The sequence below is a fragment of the Ctenopharyngodon idella genome, chromosome 1 (assembly GCF_019924925.1).
Source record: "Ctenopharyngodon idella isolate HZGC_01 chromosome 1, HZGC01, whole genome shotgun sequence".
NCBI lineage: Eukaryota > Metazoa > Chordata > Actinopteri > Cypriniformes > Xenocyprididae > Ctenopharyngodon > Ctenopharyngodon idella.
The window spans coordinates 39,972,053-39,991,361 of record NC_067220.1 but is presented as its reverse complement, the minus strand read 5'-3'; the positions used below and the strand labels follow the sequence as shown (position 1 = coordinate 39,991,361).

The 19,309-nt window shown below is 36.6% G+C and overlaps 1 protein-coding gene across 1 annotated transcript; it reads left to right on the top strand.

Moving 5' to 3' along the window:
* Positions 1–173: 173 nt before the first annotated feature.
* On the top strand, positions 174–11,785 carry prokr1a (prokineticin receptor 1a). The gene is made up of 3 exons (XM_051909684.1): positions 174–665; positions 2,796–3,332; positions 8,865–11,785. Exons 2-3 carry the CDS (start codon positions 2,869–2,871, stop codon positions 9,568–9,570), a joined length of 1,170 nt encoding a protein of 389 aa, XP_051765644.1. The 5' UTR covers positions 174–665; positions 2,796–2,868; the 3' UTR covers positions 9,571–11,785.
* The last annotated feature ends 7,524 nt before the right edge of the window (positions 11,786–19,309 follow it).

Sequence of the window (19,309 nt, the reverse complement as noted above, 5' to 3'; positions counted from 1 at the left end):
ACCGAAGAGATGTACGTCTATCCCTCACAGCCTCGCTTTCATTCCCTTTAAAAATCAAAGATGGCGCTGCTGTAAAGAAGGTCTATTCTATTTAAGGTAATTTGCTTCACCTAAGAACACCCCCTTACCTGTAATAAAATCACATAAAACTCGAGTGGATTATAAAATGCAGTGTTTTAACGGCGGTAACAGCAGTCTGAGATTTTAGTTACATTAAAAATGAATAATAAACGGAATAAACAAGTCCGCCAAGCAGTTCATAGGTCCAGTAGCCGTTTACGGTTGCCAAGCAACGTAGCGACTTGGCGCGTTTATTGCATATACTAGCATTTCACCATTTCGTAGTCCGTCCAGTTTGTATTTGTCGACGCTGTCCACTTTAATTACAGTCATGTGTATTTTTACGAGCTCTGAGTGCTGGGGAATTTAGTATGACACGTTTGTATAAGTTTAGTTAATACGCGAAGAAATACGCGATCATGTGACCGGGTTGCAGACACACGGCACTGCCGCTAGAGGGCAGGAGCAGGAGGCGCTGAGCGCTGCTTCATTCATCAGCTGAGAGAACAGCAGCGCACAGAAACTAGAGGAGACAGTCTGAAGATGCACACATGTCCAAACTCGGAGATCAAAACGAGTAAAGCAAACGGATTAATACTGTGAAGGTAGGCTATATGACTTTTTATTTCTGAAGTGAAAGTTAAATCGTTGTGTTTCCCCATGCAGATCTGTGCATTTTTCTGTAAAAAAACAAACAAACAAAAAACATTGTTTTGACTCTATAATGGTGAATAGACTACAACAAATCCTATATTTAGAAGTTTGTAAAATATGTTGTAACCAATTAATTCTGAGGCTGTTGTTGACCAGTGAACAGCTCTCAAAAAATACTTTTATAAGTGCAGAATACGTTTTATACATCACAGACTGTACAGTGCGTGTATTGTTTATACACTGTGAACGATTTATTGTAAATACTTCATTATAAGTACTGTATGTGTTTGCTGATAGCAGTCAATAATGCAAACGTTTGTGATTTTACTTTTTTCGACAGTGCTTGTTTTGCCCATGACTGATCAATTTACATCTAATTTATTATAGTGCCATTCCTAAATACGGAGTCACAGTTTGGTTATTACACAAAGTAATTGTAAATGCGTTTTAAGCATACATGCAACAAAAATATAAATATATAGCACTTCTTAGAATTTAAATGTATGTTGTGGAAGCTTAATGCAAGTCTGTTTTAATCTTTTTTAGGCCAGTCATGTATTCATAAATTAAAAATTGTTTGATTGTTATTTGGCACACAAAGGCTATATTAACTTCTAGTTTATGTCACTCTTAACTGGGACTGACACAATAGGCAACTCCGTACTACGGATCCTATTAGTACGCAAAAAAAAAAAATTGTAGTGAATTATGTTCTGTTTTAAAGAAAAAAACAGTTCAGCTAAGTCTCAATTAAACATGCACCTAAATCTGAGCATTATCATAAATCCATCCCTAATGTTGCCATCTGTGAGCTTTCCAAACTTAAAAATCAGTAACTGCCAGATAACCAAGCACATTTTTGTCTCTCATCTACACATTTCACAGACAGTGACTGGGTTGTGAATGTGTTTTCTTCCATTAAAAGCACACTTCACCCCCAAAGTGAACATTTTGTTGTCTTTTATTCACCCTCATGCCAGTCCGACTTCATATAATTTTCTTTCTTCTATGAAACACCAAAATGAGATGTTAGGCAGAGTGTGTGATCTCTTGCTGACTATACGCTCTTGAAAATAAAGGTTCTTTATTGGCATTGATGGTTTCAACATCAATGGAATCTTTCCATTCCACAGAAGGCTCTTAAAAGGGCTCTTCAGATTATTAAAATGTTCTTCACACTAAGAAAAAAAAGGTTCTTTTAAGAACTTTCCATTCTTTGGGGAACCAACAATGTGACCCTGGACCACAAAACCAATCATAATGGTCAATTTTTTGAAATTGAGATTTATACATCATCTAAAAGCTGAAAAAATAAGCTTTCCATCGATGTATGGTTTGTTAGCATAGGACAATATTTGGCCTTTCCTAACAATCGCCTTTAAAGTTGTCCAAATGAAGTCCTTAGCAACGCATATCCACTCACAAAAATAAATATTTGATATATTTACGGTAGAAAATTTACAAAATATCTTCATGGAACATGATCTTCACTTAATATCCTAATGATTTTTGGCATAAAAGAAAAATCCATAATTTTGACCCATACAATGTATTGTTGGCTATTGCTACAAATATACCCGTGTGACTTATGACTGGTTTTGTGGTCCAGGGTCACAAATGATTCATATATATGCATGCACTGTTAAAAATAAAGGTTTTAAAAGGGGGTTTTCGCAGTGATACCACAGAAGAACCATTTTGGGTTCCTCAAGGAATCTTTCAGTAAAAGAAACAAAAAATGGTTCTTTTAAGAACTGTTCACTGAAAGATTCCTTGAGGAACCTAAAATGGTTCTTCACTGTGAAAACCCCCTTTTAAAACCTTTATTTTTAACAGTGCATGCATATATACGAATTATTTTTGGTTCCCCAAAAATAACCTTTTTTTCTTAGTGTGATGAACATTTTAATAATCTGAAGATTATAAAGAACATTTTGTGCAATGGAAAAGTTCTTCATGGAACTGCAGATGCCAATAAAAAAGGTATTTTTAAGAGTGTGGTATCGCTGTTGAAAACTGCCAAACTATGATGAATGTCCTTTAACCGTATGTTGTGGAAACTAATGTTCTTAATTTTGCAGCCGACAGCAGATTCTGTATTGGAGAAAGAGTATGGCAGACCCTGGTGCTTTGACAGACCAGTAAAAAGAGAAGATGGGAGAAGACAACAGAAGCACCTCCACCGAGACATGGACTCTCATCCACCCGTCAGGGAGCCCTCATGACCTCATGCCGAATTACGACATCCCTCTGGACTACGAGGTTCCTGTGGACGAGATCCCGGACACGACTCAGGGACGAGCATTCTTCATGGCCACAATCGTTATCGCGGTGGTCTTGGTCTGCATCATGCTGGTCTGCGGCGTTGGCAATTGCGTCTTTATTGCCTCATTGGCACGTTACAAAAAACTCAGGAACCTCACTAACTTACTCATCGCCAACTTGGCAGTATCAGACTTCCTGGTGGCCACTGTGTGCTGCCCCTTTCTGGTGGATTATTACGTGGTCAAACAGCTGTCATGGGATCATGGGATTGTGCTGTGCATCTCCATTAACTACCTTAGGACCATGTCTCTCTACGTGTCCACTAATGCCCTGCTAGCCATTGCGGTGGACAGGTGAGTTTGTCTCTCTGAGCTTGTGCTGCATGATGCTAAATGTTGTACACACAGCAGTGGGAGTTTGTTTAACCCCAGACTTTGGGGTCTGTTTATTAAATAATCATGGCAAATTGGTATTAGGCAATGGTGAGACAAAGCCTGCGTCCGAAATCACATACTCTCTTGAGTAGGTACTTATTTTGAATAAGTAATTACTTCACATCCACTGAAAAAGTATGTTCTATATAGTATGAATGTGTGCAGTATGAATGTAATCCGGACGTACTCCGCCATGTTTGTCATTATCATGTGACCTACCAGCATCAGTTGTGTCACTTCACTGCCATTCATAAATCCTCTTCCATGGCCTAATGGGATAGTAAAGTGTCCATCTTATGCTCACTTCAGAATCTCGCTGGAAGCAGTAGGTCATCCGGGGATTTTTGCCTACTCTTTTATGAGTACTGTGAATTTGGACATACTTCTTTTGTCACATACTGTTTTTCACTTACTATATAGTAGGGAAGTATGCTATTTCGGGTGCAGCCAAAATCTCCCATGATTCACTGTGGCTGTATAAGAAAGTCAAAATTCAGGAATTACACACCAAATGCACATCATTAGCTTGTAAGTTTAAAAAGATTGCTGCTTTATGAGAAATTGTCACTTTCTATGAATAGTGTACAAAATAGGGCCTGAAATTAGTCATTTTTAATATAATTTTGAAAGAAATTAATACTTTTATTCAGCAAAGACTCGTTCAATTAATCAAAAGTGACAGTAAAGACATTCATAATGTTATAAAGGATTTCTATTTCAAATAAATGCTGTTCTTTTAAACTTTCTATTCATCAAATAATCCTGAAAAACAAAATGTGTCATGTTTTCCACATAAATATGAAGCAGCACAACTGTTTTCAACATTGATAATAATCAGAAATGTTTCTTGAGCATCAAATCATCCTATTAGAATGATTTCTGAAGGATCATGTGACACTGAAGACTGGAGTAATGATGCTGAAAATTCAGCTTTGATCACAGGAATAAATTACATTTTACAATATATTCAAATAGAACAGTAAAAAAAAAAAAACAGTTATTTTGAATTGTATTAATATTTCATGATATTACTGTTTTACTGTATTTTTATTTCATAAGAGACCTCTTTAAAAACATTTAAAAATCATATCAACCGCAAATGTTTGAACAGTAGTATATATAAAATATTAATATTAAATGCCAATTTTGCCTAAATTAAGCTGTCATACAGCAATCACTATTATGCTTTAACTTACATTTCCAAAATAGCTTTTTTTTTTTACAAAAAAATGTTAGTAAAAAAAGTCGGGGTCCAATCTTCGTATCTCACTTAATATATCTGAGATGATTTGACAGATGCCAGATCTTCTACTCGTGATAATTGATCTCTGGCTAATTTGGTTCTTCAAATGAATTTGTGGATTTGATTAAAAAATATCAATGGCAGGGACAGAACGAAAATCACTTGAATTAAATGAAAATCACTTAAATGTACACAAATTCATATTTATAACTTCCAATCTTGCAAGCAGAAATTTCTCAGAAGGAGTTGAAGGCAGGATTAGAGACTTCAGCAGTTCAGATTTAGGAGAGACTCAAGTAGGATACACAGCTTTGGATTAGGTGCAGATGTCATTCATACATTCGGAGCACATGCTTTCTGAGGTGCAGCTGCACCTGCATGTGAGGAATTGCATTGCGCTTGCATCACATTTGGGCATTTTCTGAAGCTAAGCTAGCTAATTAGCATGTCAATATTTGAATGGCCAGGGAGAATATGCTGTATCTAGCCTCCAGCAGCAGCTCATGTAAATAGAGACCTTAGATGTCAGCTGACATGCTTGCTGTTTGCAAGCATTTCATTAAATCAGCATCTTGCGCACAGTATGGTACATCCAACAGTCTCTAAAGATATAACCCTATTAATATAAACCCATTAGTCAGTCCTTTCTGAAACGATACCATTATCGCCTCGGTGTAAACTACAAAAAAAACGCAGATTTGTGAAAACGTGACACCGTCAAAATGGGCAATCGTTTTTGCGGATCCGTGTGAACGGGGACTGTTTTGACAACGGTGTGAACAGGGATTGTTTTGACAACATTGCTGCCCTGTTTACACTAGTGCGTTTTTGTTTTAAAACGGTGTTTTAAAATGAAAACGATCATTCTACACTGGCGTTTCCACAGTGTTTCAGAAACAATCTCCGTCTCACGGCCGAAAACGCATGTCACATGACCGTTTATGCACATCATGTGTGCATGTAGGTAGCTGCAGTATTAAAAAAATGCAGAGTTTAACTGCGCAATGGCTGCTAAAAATCACAACAAAGCCAGCAAAGATTGCAGTTCAGTCTCCATGTTTGTTTACACAGTTGTCAAGGATAAGCAGAGCAAAAGTGGGCAGCCACAACATCGTTTTCAAAAGTCTCCGTTTTGGTCCGTTTACACTGAAACGCAAGCCCGGCATTTTCAAACTAAAACGGGGTCTGTAGCATTTTCGAAAGTCTCACTTTCCGGCGTAGTGTAGACGACAGGTGTAACCGTAGCAAAAGTTATGCATTTTAAAACGAAAACGCACTAAGGTAAACAAGGCCTCAAATAGTACATCTTTAACTAGACAACTATTTTAGTAATATTTTCAGTATTGAATGAATGATATTTGTAATTGTGGATGGATTATTTTTTACTGAGCTTATTACAATTCATTTTGGGATTGTCTTCTCCATATAATGCAGCATTTAGCCAAAAGTTACCTGGGACAGACTATAATGCCTTCAAATGCTCCCTACTTAGGCAGCTCACTAGTTTTTGGAACAGAGCCGCTGTCGTATCTTACAATGCTATTCATGAAATTATCCGACCTGTTGCTCCAAGTGTGCAGTTTCCCATGAATTGACTGACTTCTTAACTGGGACCTCGCCAAGTAGCACAGATGATACATATCAATAGTAAATTTAATAAAGTAAACAAGTCTTTAGTCTTCCCATGCATCACAGTAACCGCATGCATTTGGGGCAAAAGTACACTCTGTTCACTCCTGCCGATCTAGCAGAGACTCCACAAAGAACAGAATTCTTTGTAACATTAGAATTTCAAGTTACATACAGATGAGTTAACAAATTAAATTTTTATTTAGAATTATTATTACAGAGAGTGGGACAGATCTCACCACATGAGACAAAACAAGAAGAGCCTTGGGCAAAGATGTGCTATTAATGAAAACGGACAGAGTATAAATGGGTAGAAATAGTGTCGTACCTTTGATTTAGAGAGCAAGAGATGGAGGAGCCTGTTATTCACCATGAATGTCAAAAGGTCGTGGAATATCTCATTAAGGACGGGGAGCAGTGATCAGATCAGACAGAGAGATCAGAGAGTCTGTGTGTTAATAGACCGCTGTGTGCCAGACTGATAATCCTGATTCATTTTCCACTTTTGGACGCTTCTGAGGATTTGAGCCTTGAACAGAGATGTTTAATAAATACCAATACAGATCTATCACAAACACCAGATCCATTTTAAATGTTCAAAGTTTCCTGATCCAGATTTAAATCCAGATCTAGTCCAAATGCTATATTTGGGCAGAATTTAAGAACTGGCTAGTTGAATTGGAATTAAAAGGATTTGGAATTTCCTGCATTTTAATTAAAATAACTTAAACAGGTACTGCAATTTTGGAAAATGTAATATTAATATTTTTGGATATATCAATTTAATAATATAAAATGTATATAGGCTTATGTTGAAGTGTGTGTTATAGTTTCTATAGCTAAATTTCAAACAGATTTGTTTGTTCAGCAGACAAACCTTCCTTTTCTAGTAAAAAAGACTTTTTTGAGTCATAAAAGTTTATTTGAATTTCAGTTATTTTTAACTGAATTTTAAATGTAATTAAATTTCATTTTAAATGTGCTTTCTTGAACTTACTTACTGATTCTACATTGTGCAAAAACAAATATATATGCATTATATACATACATAAACAGGATAATTTAGGCAACTTTACATCTCCAATTTGTCCATTTTTCCTGAGTAATACATATAAGCTTATGAGCACATATGAGCTTTATAAAATATGATCCTTACATTTTTGCTTTTTTTTCTCTGGAACATTGTCCCATGGCAACTGTCACTGATTTGACTTTTAAAATATTCATTTTTTTCTTATTTTGCAATACCTCTTTAATTTTGCCTTACTGCAAAGATAATTATTTTCACTTGTTTTAAATATAAACAACTAAGAAAATAAGTAACACAAAATACACTTCTATTCAAGATACAATCTTGAAAAAAAGCAAACAATGTTGCTTTTCAAGTAGATTTACTTGCTTTAAGCATTTTTGGATATTTTACTGAAAAATAAGTCTAAAAAAAATTGCATTGAGATAAAAATTTAAATTATTTTGTGACAAGTGCCACAATTCACAAAACTATGGAAGCTTGATTCCACCACTGAATAAAAAATAAAAAAAGTAATTCTGACTTTTTATCTCACAATTCTTACTTTTTATCTCACAATTCTGACTTTTTAATCACATAATTCTGACTTTTTAATCACATAATTCTGACCTTTTTTTTTCACAATTATGACTTTTTTTTCTCAGAAATTCTCAGAAATATAAACTTGCAATTATAAAGTCAGAATTTTGGGATATAAAGTCACAATTGCATATTATAAAGTCAGAATTTTGGGATATAAAGTCACAATTGCATATTATAAAGTCAGAATTGCAAGATATAAACTTGCAATTCTGACTTTTTTCCATAATTGTGGGTTATATCTCGCAGTTTTGACTTTATAACATGCAACTGCTAATTATTTAAGTCAGAATTGTGAGATATACACTTGAAATTCTGAGAAAAAAAAGTCAGTCTTTTTTTCGAGTGGTACTCACTGCAGAGTCTATGATGGCCAGCTCCTCCTCTCTGGACGTCCAGTGGGGTGGAGAGATAGAGTTGTGGGTAGGGTTAAGGTAGGATTAGGGTGTGGTTGTACATTCGCTCCTCCTCGCTGGACATTAACGTAACGCAAGCTCCACCCATTTGCTCTGCAGTGAGCACCTTCTCCTTTTTTCCTCAGAATTGGATTTTATAACTCGCAATTGTGATTTATATCTCACAATTCTGAGAAAAGAAGTCAGAATTGCAAGAAAAAGTAAAAATTGTGAGAAAAAAGTCAGAATTGCGAGGAAAAAAAGTCAGGATTGCAGTTTGTATCTCGCAATTCTGACTTTATTTCTCGCAATTGTGAGTTTATATCTCGCAATTCTGACTTCTTTTCTTTCTTATAATGTACGAATTGCGAGATATAAACTCACAATTGCGAGAAATAAACTCGCAATTGTGAGAAAAAAGTCTGAATTGTGAGATAAAAAGTCGCAGTTACGTTTTTTTTTTTTTTTTTTAGTGGCGGAAACAAGCTTCCACACAAAACAGTTTTTTCTATGTTACAAATAATTATGTGCATCTGCATTCAGGCAGTTATCTCAAAGTTTTCTGTATTCAACAGGTACATGGCTATCGTTCATCCTCTGAAGCCCCGTATGAAGTTTCAGACAGCGTACTGGCTTATTTTTGGGGTTTGGATTATCCCAGTCCTCATCGCAGTACCGTCGGCCTACTTCGCCACAGAACACGAGTACCCGCACAGCGCGCTCGGCCACGACAAAAAGATCTTCTGCGCCCAGATCTGGTCTGCGGACCAGCAGCTCATGTATCGCTCCTATTTCCTCTTCATCTTCATCGTGGAGTTCTTGGGTCCCGTGGTCACCATGTCAGTCTGCTATGCGCGGATCTCAAGGGAGCTTTGGTTCAAGAACTTCCCGGGATTTCCGACGGACCAGCTACGTAAACGACTACGGCGTCGGCGCAGAACGGTCGTGGCACTGATCGCGGTTCTGGTAGCGTATGTGTTGTGCTGGGCGCCGTATTACAGTTTCACGCTGCTGCGCGATTTCTACCCAGCGCTGATCACACGCGGCCGTAACTCGCTGGTTGTTTTCTACATCATCGAGTGCATCGCTATGAGCAACGGGGTCATTAACACTCTGTGTTTTGTGAGCGTTAGGAACAATGGCACAAAGTGCCTCGGAGCCGTCAAACTCGCTAACTGCCGCTCGATAACAAGGGCGATTGTTGGCAAGATAGCGGAAGACGACATTAGAACTTCATCTTTGAGAGTGACTGAGAATGTGGAATGTACACAAATAAAGTGAAGGGATGAGACGGAAAAATACACTAAAGGTTTGGTGGTCTACTTTGGAAAGATCCGCACAGCATGAACATATGAATTACAGGCCCAAAAAAGTTTAGAAGAGCCAAGAGAATTACAAATGGAAAAGGTTCAGATCACATAACTGAAGACCATTTGGTTCAGCCAACTGTTGTGATATGAAAAATGACACTGATGAGAGACTGAACTCATTTATGAGCAATATGAAAGAAAATACTCCCAGATTAATATATTTATTGCTTCAAAGACCCACTTTATGCCAACAAGCATTTTCAGTGATCGGACCAAAGGTTCTGTGATTAATGTAGTTTATAGAGCAGAAATTATGTTGCTGGCTGAAACCTTGAGTTAACAGATTTGAACAAAAGTGCCAAATGAAATGTCTAGTTAGCGATTGTCTTTCAGACTAATGTAAAACAAAAAAAAAAAAAACACATTTTTGCTAACCCTAAACTCCAAAAATGTACCTACATACATTTCACTGCAGATTCCAGTTGAAATGATCACTAGTGCCAGTAAATCACCAACAACTTTTATTCCTTTTCACAAAAAAATTACGATTTCAGGGAAAGATTATCCATTAATAAAGATTTATTTTTGCCCTTGCACAATATACATTTTGACCTTAAAACACTTTTACCATAATGCATGATTTGTAAACTAATACATTTTGACATTTGCATCACATAACCAGCTTTATATATATGGCTTTTCTGACGAAGTAAACTTGCTCGGTAGCTCACCTGATACAGCACGGCACTTGCGTTATTGAGTCACAATAAAAAAAAAGCTCAAAGACTAAGCTAAAATGGCACAGTTGCTTCAGCAAATGCGTTTTTATGTCACGTTTGCTTTTGTTAACTACGGAGCCCCGACATGATATAAAGGGGGAAAAAAGTAAATTGTGTACACGATTTACTAATTCATTCCCTTGATTTGCTTAATCACGCACAACTTACTATTTCGTTCCCTCAGTTTGCTAAATCTTGTGCACAATTTACTATTTCGTTCCTTTGATTTGCTAAATCGTGCGCACGATTTACTAATTTTTTCCCTCGGATTACTAATTCGTGCACACGATTTACTAATTCATTCCCTCGATTTACTAAATCCAGTGCACAATTTACTATTTCATTCCCTCGATTTGCTAAATCGTACATACAATTTACTAATTTGTTCCCTCGATTTGCTAAATCGTGCACACAATTTACTATTTCGTTCCCTCGATTTGCTAAATCTTGTGCACAATTTTCTATTTCGTTCCCTCGATTTGCTAAATTGCGCGCACTATTTTCCAGTTCGTTCCCTCAGATTACTAATTTTGCACAGATTTACTAATTTGTTCCCTCAATTTGTTTAATCGCGCACGATTTACTATTTCGTTCCCTCAATTTGCTAAATCGTGCGCACAATTTACTATTTCGTTCCCTCGATTTGCTAAATTGTGCGCACTATTTACCAATCCGTTCCCTCAGATTACTAATTTTGCACACGATTTACTATTTTGTTCCCTCAATTTGCTAAATCATGCAGACGATTTACTATTTCGTGCGTACGATTTACTAATTCGTTCCCTCCTCGGATTACTAATTCGTGCACACGATTTACTAATTCGTTCGCCCCGGATTACTAATTCATGTGCACGATTTACTAAGACGTTCCCTCGATTTGCTTAATCACGCACGATTTACTATTTCATTCCCTCAATTTGCTAAATTGTGCAGACAATTTACTAATTCGTTCCCTCGATTTGCTTAATCGCGCGATTTATAAGTCGAGGGAACGAATTAGTAAATAGTGCGCACAATTTAGCCTACTATTTTTTTTCCTGCATGTCATGTGCGGGGCTCCGTAGTTAACACTATCGGTTAGATTTAGTGCAGGTGGTATGTTTTTTAATAACCTTTTACCGCCACTCGACGGATAGTGTTCAACTGCAGCAATAAAAATAAAAGTACAACCAACATAATAAAACTTCAGATTCACGTTCATCTGTTTCAGATAAAACTAACACACTTTTAGCGTCACTCACTGGACATTTCACTTTGAACGTGTCAGGAATTTGGGTTTTTTTTTTTTTTTTTTTTCTCCAGATATTTTGCCACAGGCACGTTTTTCCAGTGAAACTGGGTTGCTAATTAACTAATAATTTGGCTCTTCCATGAATAAGAGTAAAGTGTAAATAAAGCATTTGTGATACAAATAAACAGTTTGTAGTTGTTCCTTGACCTCAAAAACAGGGTTTGTATTAACCATATTCTGTTAAGTCTTTTTTTAATGATGAAGTTTTCAAAAAAAAAAAGTCACACTAGTTCTGTTTAGGGTCCCCAGGTACAAAAATGATTAAATGCACTGCATTTTCACATTTTGTTTTCTTGTTAGTGTGCATACAGTTGTCTATTTGGATTAGTTTTAATGCCTTTTTCTAATATTTTGTAGTTCATTGTATTTTTTAAAGTGACCCCAAACAGAAACGCTGTGTAACTATAATGGAAAACAACAGTCACATCTGGAGTCTGGAACAACGTTCTGGATGCAACAGCTACAAAGTTAAAGCTACAATAATATCTGCCTACTGGGTTTTCTCTAGATCAGAGAAACATTTGAAAAGACTTTAAAGGGTTCAGAGGTTAATTTACAAATTACAATTGTTATTAATCTGTGAACTTACAAATAAATGAACAGTAAAGTAAATCTAAAAGGAACTTGAAAGAAACTCCCTTTCCTTGTGTTCAATCCAAAACACACATGTGCACACTTGGGTACAACATGCACTTTTGTGTCAAATCGATAAAAAGACAGTTTCCGTACATGACAGTCAAATGCCGTCACTTGTTTTGATCATATTTAAGACTTTCTGAGTCGGTTTAACGCACTGAGCAAATAGAAAAACACACGAGCAGGCCGCTTGGGAGAAATAAACGGTGTGCGAATTGCCATGTAACAGGTCGAGCGCAAAAAAAAAAAGCCTTCATTAGAGGAACAATGGGTCTCCTCACACACCATTAACTGGGAATTATCATTGTGTGCCTGAAACTGAAAAACGCATTTGTTCTGTTCCCAGTCAACTGCCTACGTAGGCAGCAATTTAAGATGCTACGTTGCCTCCCAAGATACCTCATTAGAAGCCAATTTTAAAGCAGAATAGCATCCGTCCTTTGAAGAGAAGGCAATCCCATAATGCATTGCACAAGATCTTTGAAAAAATAAATTCAAGATTGTGAGGAAAAACGTTGCTTCTAAACAGTGAAACAAAAAATGATTTACTAATCATTGAAATCAAATTAACTGTATCATTAGGATTAAGTAAAGATCATGTTCCATGAATATATTTTGTAAATTTCCTACTGTAAATATATATTTTAAAAAAAAAAATTGTGAGTGGATATGCGTTGCTAAGGACTTCATTTGGACAACTTTAAAGGCTATTTTCTCAATATTTAGTTTTTTTTTTTTTTTTTGCACCCTCAGATTCCAAATTTTTAAATGTATCTTGGCCAAATATTGTCCCAACAAGCCATACATCAATGGAAATTCAGCTTTCAGATGATGTATAAATCTCAATTTCAAAAAAATGACCCTTATGACTGGTTTTGTGGTCCAGGGTCACATATTGATAGATATTATGCGTCTAAAAACGGCTGCAGACGTCAACTTGCTCTCGAATGTTTACGGATCGCTCCAATATGGCGGACGGCTTATGTATAGAGGGTGCTTAGACGTCACTTTCCCGCCGGAACACACTCCCTCAGCTGGACTGAGTGGCAAAAGAACCTGCAGCATGACTGGATTTAATATGGGAAACTGCGAAAACGCGAGTAAAACAAACGATTACAACTAAAGGTTGGGCTCGAAAGTGTTCCTTATGACATGTCAAAGAAACCCAATCCATGGATATTGGCATGCAGCCAGGAATGGTGTTTCCAGACATTTATATGTGCCTGATTTTGACGCCGGGGAAATACATAAAGCAAATCCGCCTGTGAACGCTTTATATAACTACAATATAGGTAGGTCTAAATCGGAGTGATCACTTATATCAATGTTATATATATCATCATATCGTCCAGCCCTAAAACTTGTATAGTTGTCAGTGTTTATTTAAAAACACCCAATTACGCAGAATATAAGATGGTAAATATTTAATTGATGAGTTGTCAACACAATATATAACAATACAATATACAGGGTATGATTTTACCCCAAAATCCAACATTTTGACACAAAATGATAACTGCAAAACATGTTTCTTTACCTGGAGTCCAGCTGTTTCTGTGAATTGCAGCGACCTGTTAGTTTTTTTCTGTAGCTTTCAGCAGTCTGTAAAAATATACCTCAAATTTTGTGTCAAAGCTATTTGTACAGTCAGTCGCAAGCTTTTTCCAGTTTTGGATGTGTGTTTTTCGCGGCATTCACGCTGAAAACCAATACTGCCGCTCAGTCTTTTGCACTCAGTGGGCGTAACCGCAGTCATAACGGTCGACGGTAACGTCACGTGCAGTCCATTTAAACGGCCGCTAATGAAGCGTCTATTTAAATTTATCTGAGGTATGAGTTTTACAAGGAGGTGAACGGTCATTTCGAACTGGCGTGAAAGCAGAGCCTACCAAACTTTTTTTTTTAAATCAATGGAGTTGAGTCTACCTTTCATGATTAGCATTATTTGCTTATTGTGTGGTTACATGACAACTAAAAACGAAAACATTTTTTATGCGTTTTGGCCGTTTATTTACACCACCACGAAGTTTTGGGGGAAAACGGAAACTTTTGAAAACGGGTTTCAAAGTGCAAGTTTTTGAAAACGATAGGCTACCGTTATCGCATCAGTGTAAACTATTTGTTCTACTTGAGTGAACAGGATCAGTGGTGTCTCACAGCATATATGTAGAGAACATCACACAACTGATTATGATGCACAACAAAACTAGGCATTAACAGGCGTACAACATTTACTTTATATCGAGTCAAGCGCTGACAAGAGTGCTTTATCACTTTACTGAGCTTATGAGAAAAACAGACGCGTTTTCCTTAACGGTTTGGCGACTCCTGCTCTTGAAGCTGGAATAGATACATGACTCTCGGCACAAAAAGATAACCTCCTAAATCTCCTAAAACGCTAAATGCTAGAAACAGATCGAACCACAATGTCTCTATTTACCTCCCTTCTCATGGGTACTGATGCTGATTTATAAACCGGCAACACTTCAGGACAGCTGGGACCGTTCAAAACCAGTAAAACCCGCTGATTTACGTGCAAACATATACCGGTCAAAAGCTTAGGGTCGGTAAGATAGGATGCGATAATAAATAAATCAAAAGTGACAGAAAATACATTTATAATATTAAAAATATTTATATATCTAAATGTTGTTCTTTTGAACTTTCTATTTATCAAAGTATCCTGAAAAAAAAAAAAAAATGTATCACGGTTTCCACAAAGATATGAAGCAGCACAACTGTTTTCAACATTGATAATAAAAGTTTCTTGAGCAGCAAATCATCATATCAGAATGATTTCTGAAGGATCATGTGACACTGAAGACTGGAGTAATGATGCTGAAAATTCAGCTTTGATCACAGGAATAAATTACACTTTAAAATATATTCAAGTAGAAAAGAAATGTTTTAAATTGTAATATTGTTTCACAATATTACAGTTTTTACTGTATTTTTGAACTATTCTGTACGTGTACATACACAGACCTAAACTGTTTGACTGCTGTTACATTTAGAGTTGTTTTATGGGCACTTATTAAATCATTCAAATAAAATTTTTGTGCTGCACATCTCCAAATAAACTCTTAATGTTTGAACAGGGTTTCAGGGTGTTCCAGGATCAAGTTATTTATTTGTGACTCAAACTGTGAACAGTTACATACATCGCTCCATCCAAGATAAACCTTGGACCAGAGAAGCCCTTGTCAGCCAAGGTTCTTTTTTAGTTAGCTGTTTAAAACCACAATTAAATCTCAGTTCTCAACTTGCTTTGCTTCACCAATTCTACACTGTTGTATTATTGTATTTACTTTTAACATAGTTTTTTCCCTGCTGTTTGCAACCCAAATTTAATCAACATATTTTTTGTTTACATTTTATATACCTGCATATTATAAAATAGGGAGAAAAAATCTACTTTTTGGACTATTCACCCTTAAATATGCTTTGAAGATGAATATGATTGTAACTCAAAACAGTTTTCCATCTTGCCGTACGATGTGAAAGTAAGCATGTGGAACATCATGTGAAAACAAAAGGTTCTGTACTGTGTTTATCTTTGGTCTTAAGAGTAGACACATGGTCGATTAGTGCCTCTTTTCTCTTCTGTCCAGGACAAATAGTGTGTCTGGAGGGGATTAAGGTTAAGCCAACCCATGAGATATCACATTGAAAGTTAAAAAAAAACTACAAAAAAAAAAAAAAAAGGCTTTGTAAATGTGACTGCACACTGACAGATGGGAGGTCAGGATACTCAGGAATGAGCCGGTGTTGGTAGCATGTTGTTATTTCACGTCTCTTAGAGATCAGCTTTAAATCCTGTATAGTGACTGGGTGGAACGCAGGACTGGTAATTTAATCTGTGTGCCGTGATTCTCTGATTCAGTACAGTCCGGCCACCAACAGCATGAATTAAAACTGCATGAGGACCGTGAGACAGAAATCAAAACAATGGTGCAAAAAAACTTTGGATTTTCACTCTTGACAAAAACAAATGAAGAAATATTACAAAAAAAAAAAAAAGAGAAAGAAATATTAGAAAATAGTATCTGTATTTTGAAAGTAAATACAAGTTTTAAAGGCACAATATGTTTGTTTTGTTTTTTTTCGCCGCTAGGGGTCGCTAAACTCTTCAAATCAATAACAAAGGCGTAGATTGATGACGCAGTGAATGAGTGTGGAATCATGGATCTTGTCGTCATGCCGATGGATCTAATAATGTTTATGGGGAAATAATGTTTATGGATGAGTGAATGCATGTTTTTAACATGACTGTGGTACGAAGCAGGGCGTGGCCGAGAACCGCGGGCGCGATTGCTAATGAGAGACAGATATCAGTGCCACATGCGAGTCCCGGGGGATATAAAGGAATGAGGACATTTCATTCTACCGAACTACTCGCAAGTGCTGAAATACAACTCATACAGGTCATTTACTTGACAAATTAAAATTGTGAGGTAACGCAGCGCTGTTTCACTTGATCTCACGTTACACTATCATACTAAACTGCATCTAAGCGTGTTGAAAGTTGTAATGTTATTCTGTGTATTAGTTTGTTGGCTGTATGAGACTTAACAGTAAGCTAGATCAACATTAGAATATCATACTGATGATACTCTAACATTTCATCGTGTTATAATGTCAGCCATATAAAATTGATTAGTCTTATGTAGCCTACATTTGCTTACATTGTCTAATAACGTGCAAGAGCAGCATCTCTGTCAAGTCAAAGTTTGTCGCAAAGCGCCACGCCGATATTATCCTCGTTTTATTTCTCCTTTTGTACCAAAGTTTGCTTGCCATGGTCCATAATGTTTGACATTACGCAGCCGTCCACGTCTGTTGCCATGGTTACTATGCAGCACAAGGAAACCAGGGATAACACGGATATTACGTCATTGACAGGCGACAAGTGACAAGGGAGGGACGGGCACTTTAAAATTGTGAATTTCTCTGAATTTACAAATTCTTGGAAACATTTAGGATAATGTAAGTACACAATTGAACGAAATGTATAACACTGTGCAAGTGGTTTTTGGATATTTTAATATAAAAATCTTACATATTGTGCCTTTAAAACAACCTTTTTTTCCTCCTAGCTGAATAAATGGTTTGGTAACACTTTACAAAATAAGGTATTAAATATGAACAAAAAAAAAAAAGTTTTTTTTTACAACATTAATTTAAGTTAATATTTATTTATAGTGTCATATACTGTTCTTTGTTTATTTTTAATCATTCATAAAATTAATATTAAAGGGGGAGAAATAAAATTTCCCTTAATCTTTTGTCATAGGCCTATAAGAGGTCTTTGTACCATTAAAACATTGTGCAAGTTTCAGAGCTTAAAAACATCCTCCATGTTATAAACAAAGCATTGATTTAATCAAGCTCCAAAAATGACTTGTTAAGTTATTGCGGGATCTGTGACGTCACACGGGCAAATATATTGGCATATTCCTGCCTCCAGAGCAAGACATTGACTAATAGTTAGACATCATCGCACCATAGGCCCCGGAAAATCGAGGGTAACGCGGGTATGATGTGATTGATAGGTGCTGCACAGACACGGTCCTGGTTAAAACTGCTCATTTCTCTGGATTTAAACATTCTTGGAAACATCTGGGATAATGTAAGTACACACATCAACAAATATATCACACTGTTGTAGTGGTTTTTGGACATTTTAACCCAAAATCTTACATATTGTGCCTTTAACTGTGACTAATTAAATCAAATTGTAAGTGTTACCAACCCTAAAATGTTAATACAGAACAAATTAATTTTACACCGAAAATTGTTCTGCTTGTGTTGCATAAATGGCTCTGTTCCAGATCCAAGTGAGCTGACTGAGCGCCCTTGCTGTCTTCTGAGGGAGCATCCTAAATAAAATAGAATGTTCTAAGTGAGTGAGCTTGTTGCTAAGATAATGACACGCTACTCATAAAGCATAAAAATAAGCAGCACACAAATAGTCAACTTCAATACTGAATGAAATACTAGTACATTTCTCTTTGCCATCGTGGATGGATTTAAGCATTTGTTGCACTGTGGGATTCGCTTTTCTGAGGAGGAAACATGCAGTGCTAGAATTTGGCCAAAGTAAGCAATTTTAGATGGCAGCATAATTATGCTACCTACCTTTTGGAACAGACTTTACATTTGCAGCAGTGTTGGAACGGAGCAAATGTTTCCAGAAGGACTAAACGTCTGGCTCCTTTCATGAGCAAGCGCAACTAAAAGCAACTGTCACAACATATCCTCCCGCCCACAGTGTTTATTACCCTCAGACAAACAGCAGAAAGGAACATTCTCTCGTTTGCCGAAAAAATGGAAATTGAATCATAGCTGTGGAGACAGCGGGCAGGGCATCTGGCACTGATTGTTATGAAGATCGCCCTTTATAACAATCAGTAAAAGTCTCAATTCAATACAGACCGAGGTTCTTTAGATCCTCCTTTGATGGACTAACGGCCTAAGGCCCGTTTCAGAAAGGAGGTTAAGTGAAAACTATGTATGTTATGTTAACCCTAAAAAGAGGGAAACTCTGGGTTTTCCGTTTCAGAATGGGAGGTAGGCCTATGTCAAACTCGAGAAAGCAGGGTAAGTCAAGCCTGTTTCTGAAAGAGAGGTAACTTATACTCAGAGTCAGTTACCATGGTAACTTACTCTGTGAACCTAAACTGGTCGGGAGCAGGTTTCTCTTCGGTAAACCCAGAGTTTCTTTCGGTCTCTTCCCCCTTTTAAAGCGCAAGCGTTGTTTAAATACTTCATTCATTCACGCTGCAAAAATATTTTATTTACTGAGTATTTTTAACTTATTTCAAGTACAAATATCTAAAAATTCTAAATCAAGATGGATTTTCTATATAAGAAAATGATATAAGATATTTAGTCTTGTTTCCAGGGGGGGATCTAAATTACTCTGTAACGCGTTGGGCACAGAGAACTAACTTGTGGTGCGACTGGTTGGGTTCGAATCCTCCTTTTGCCGAGCTCGCTCTTCT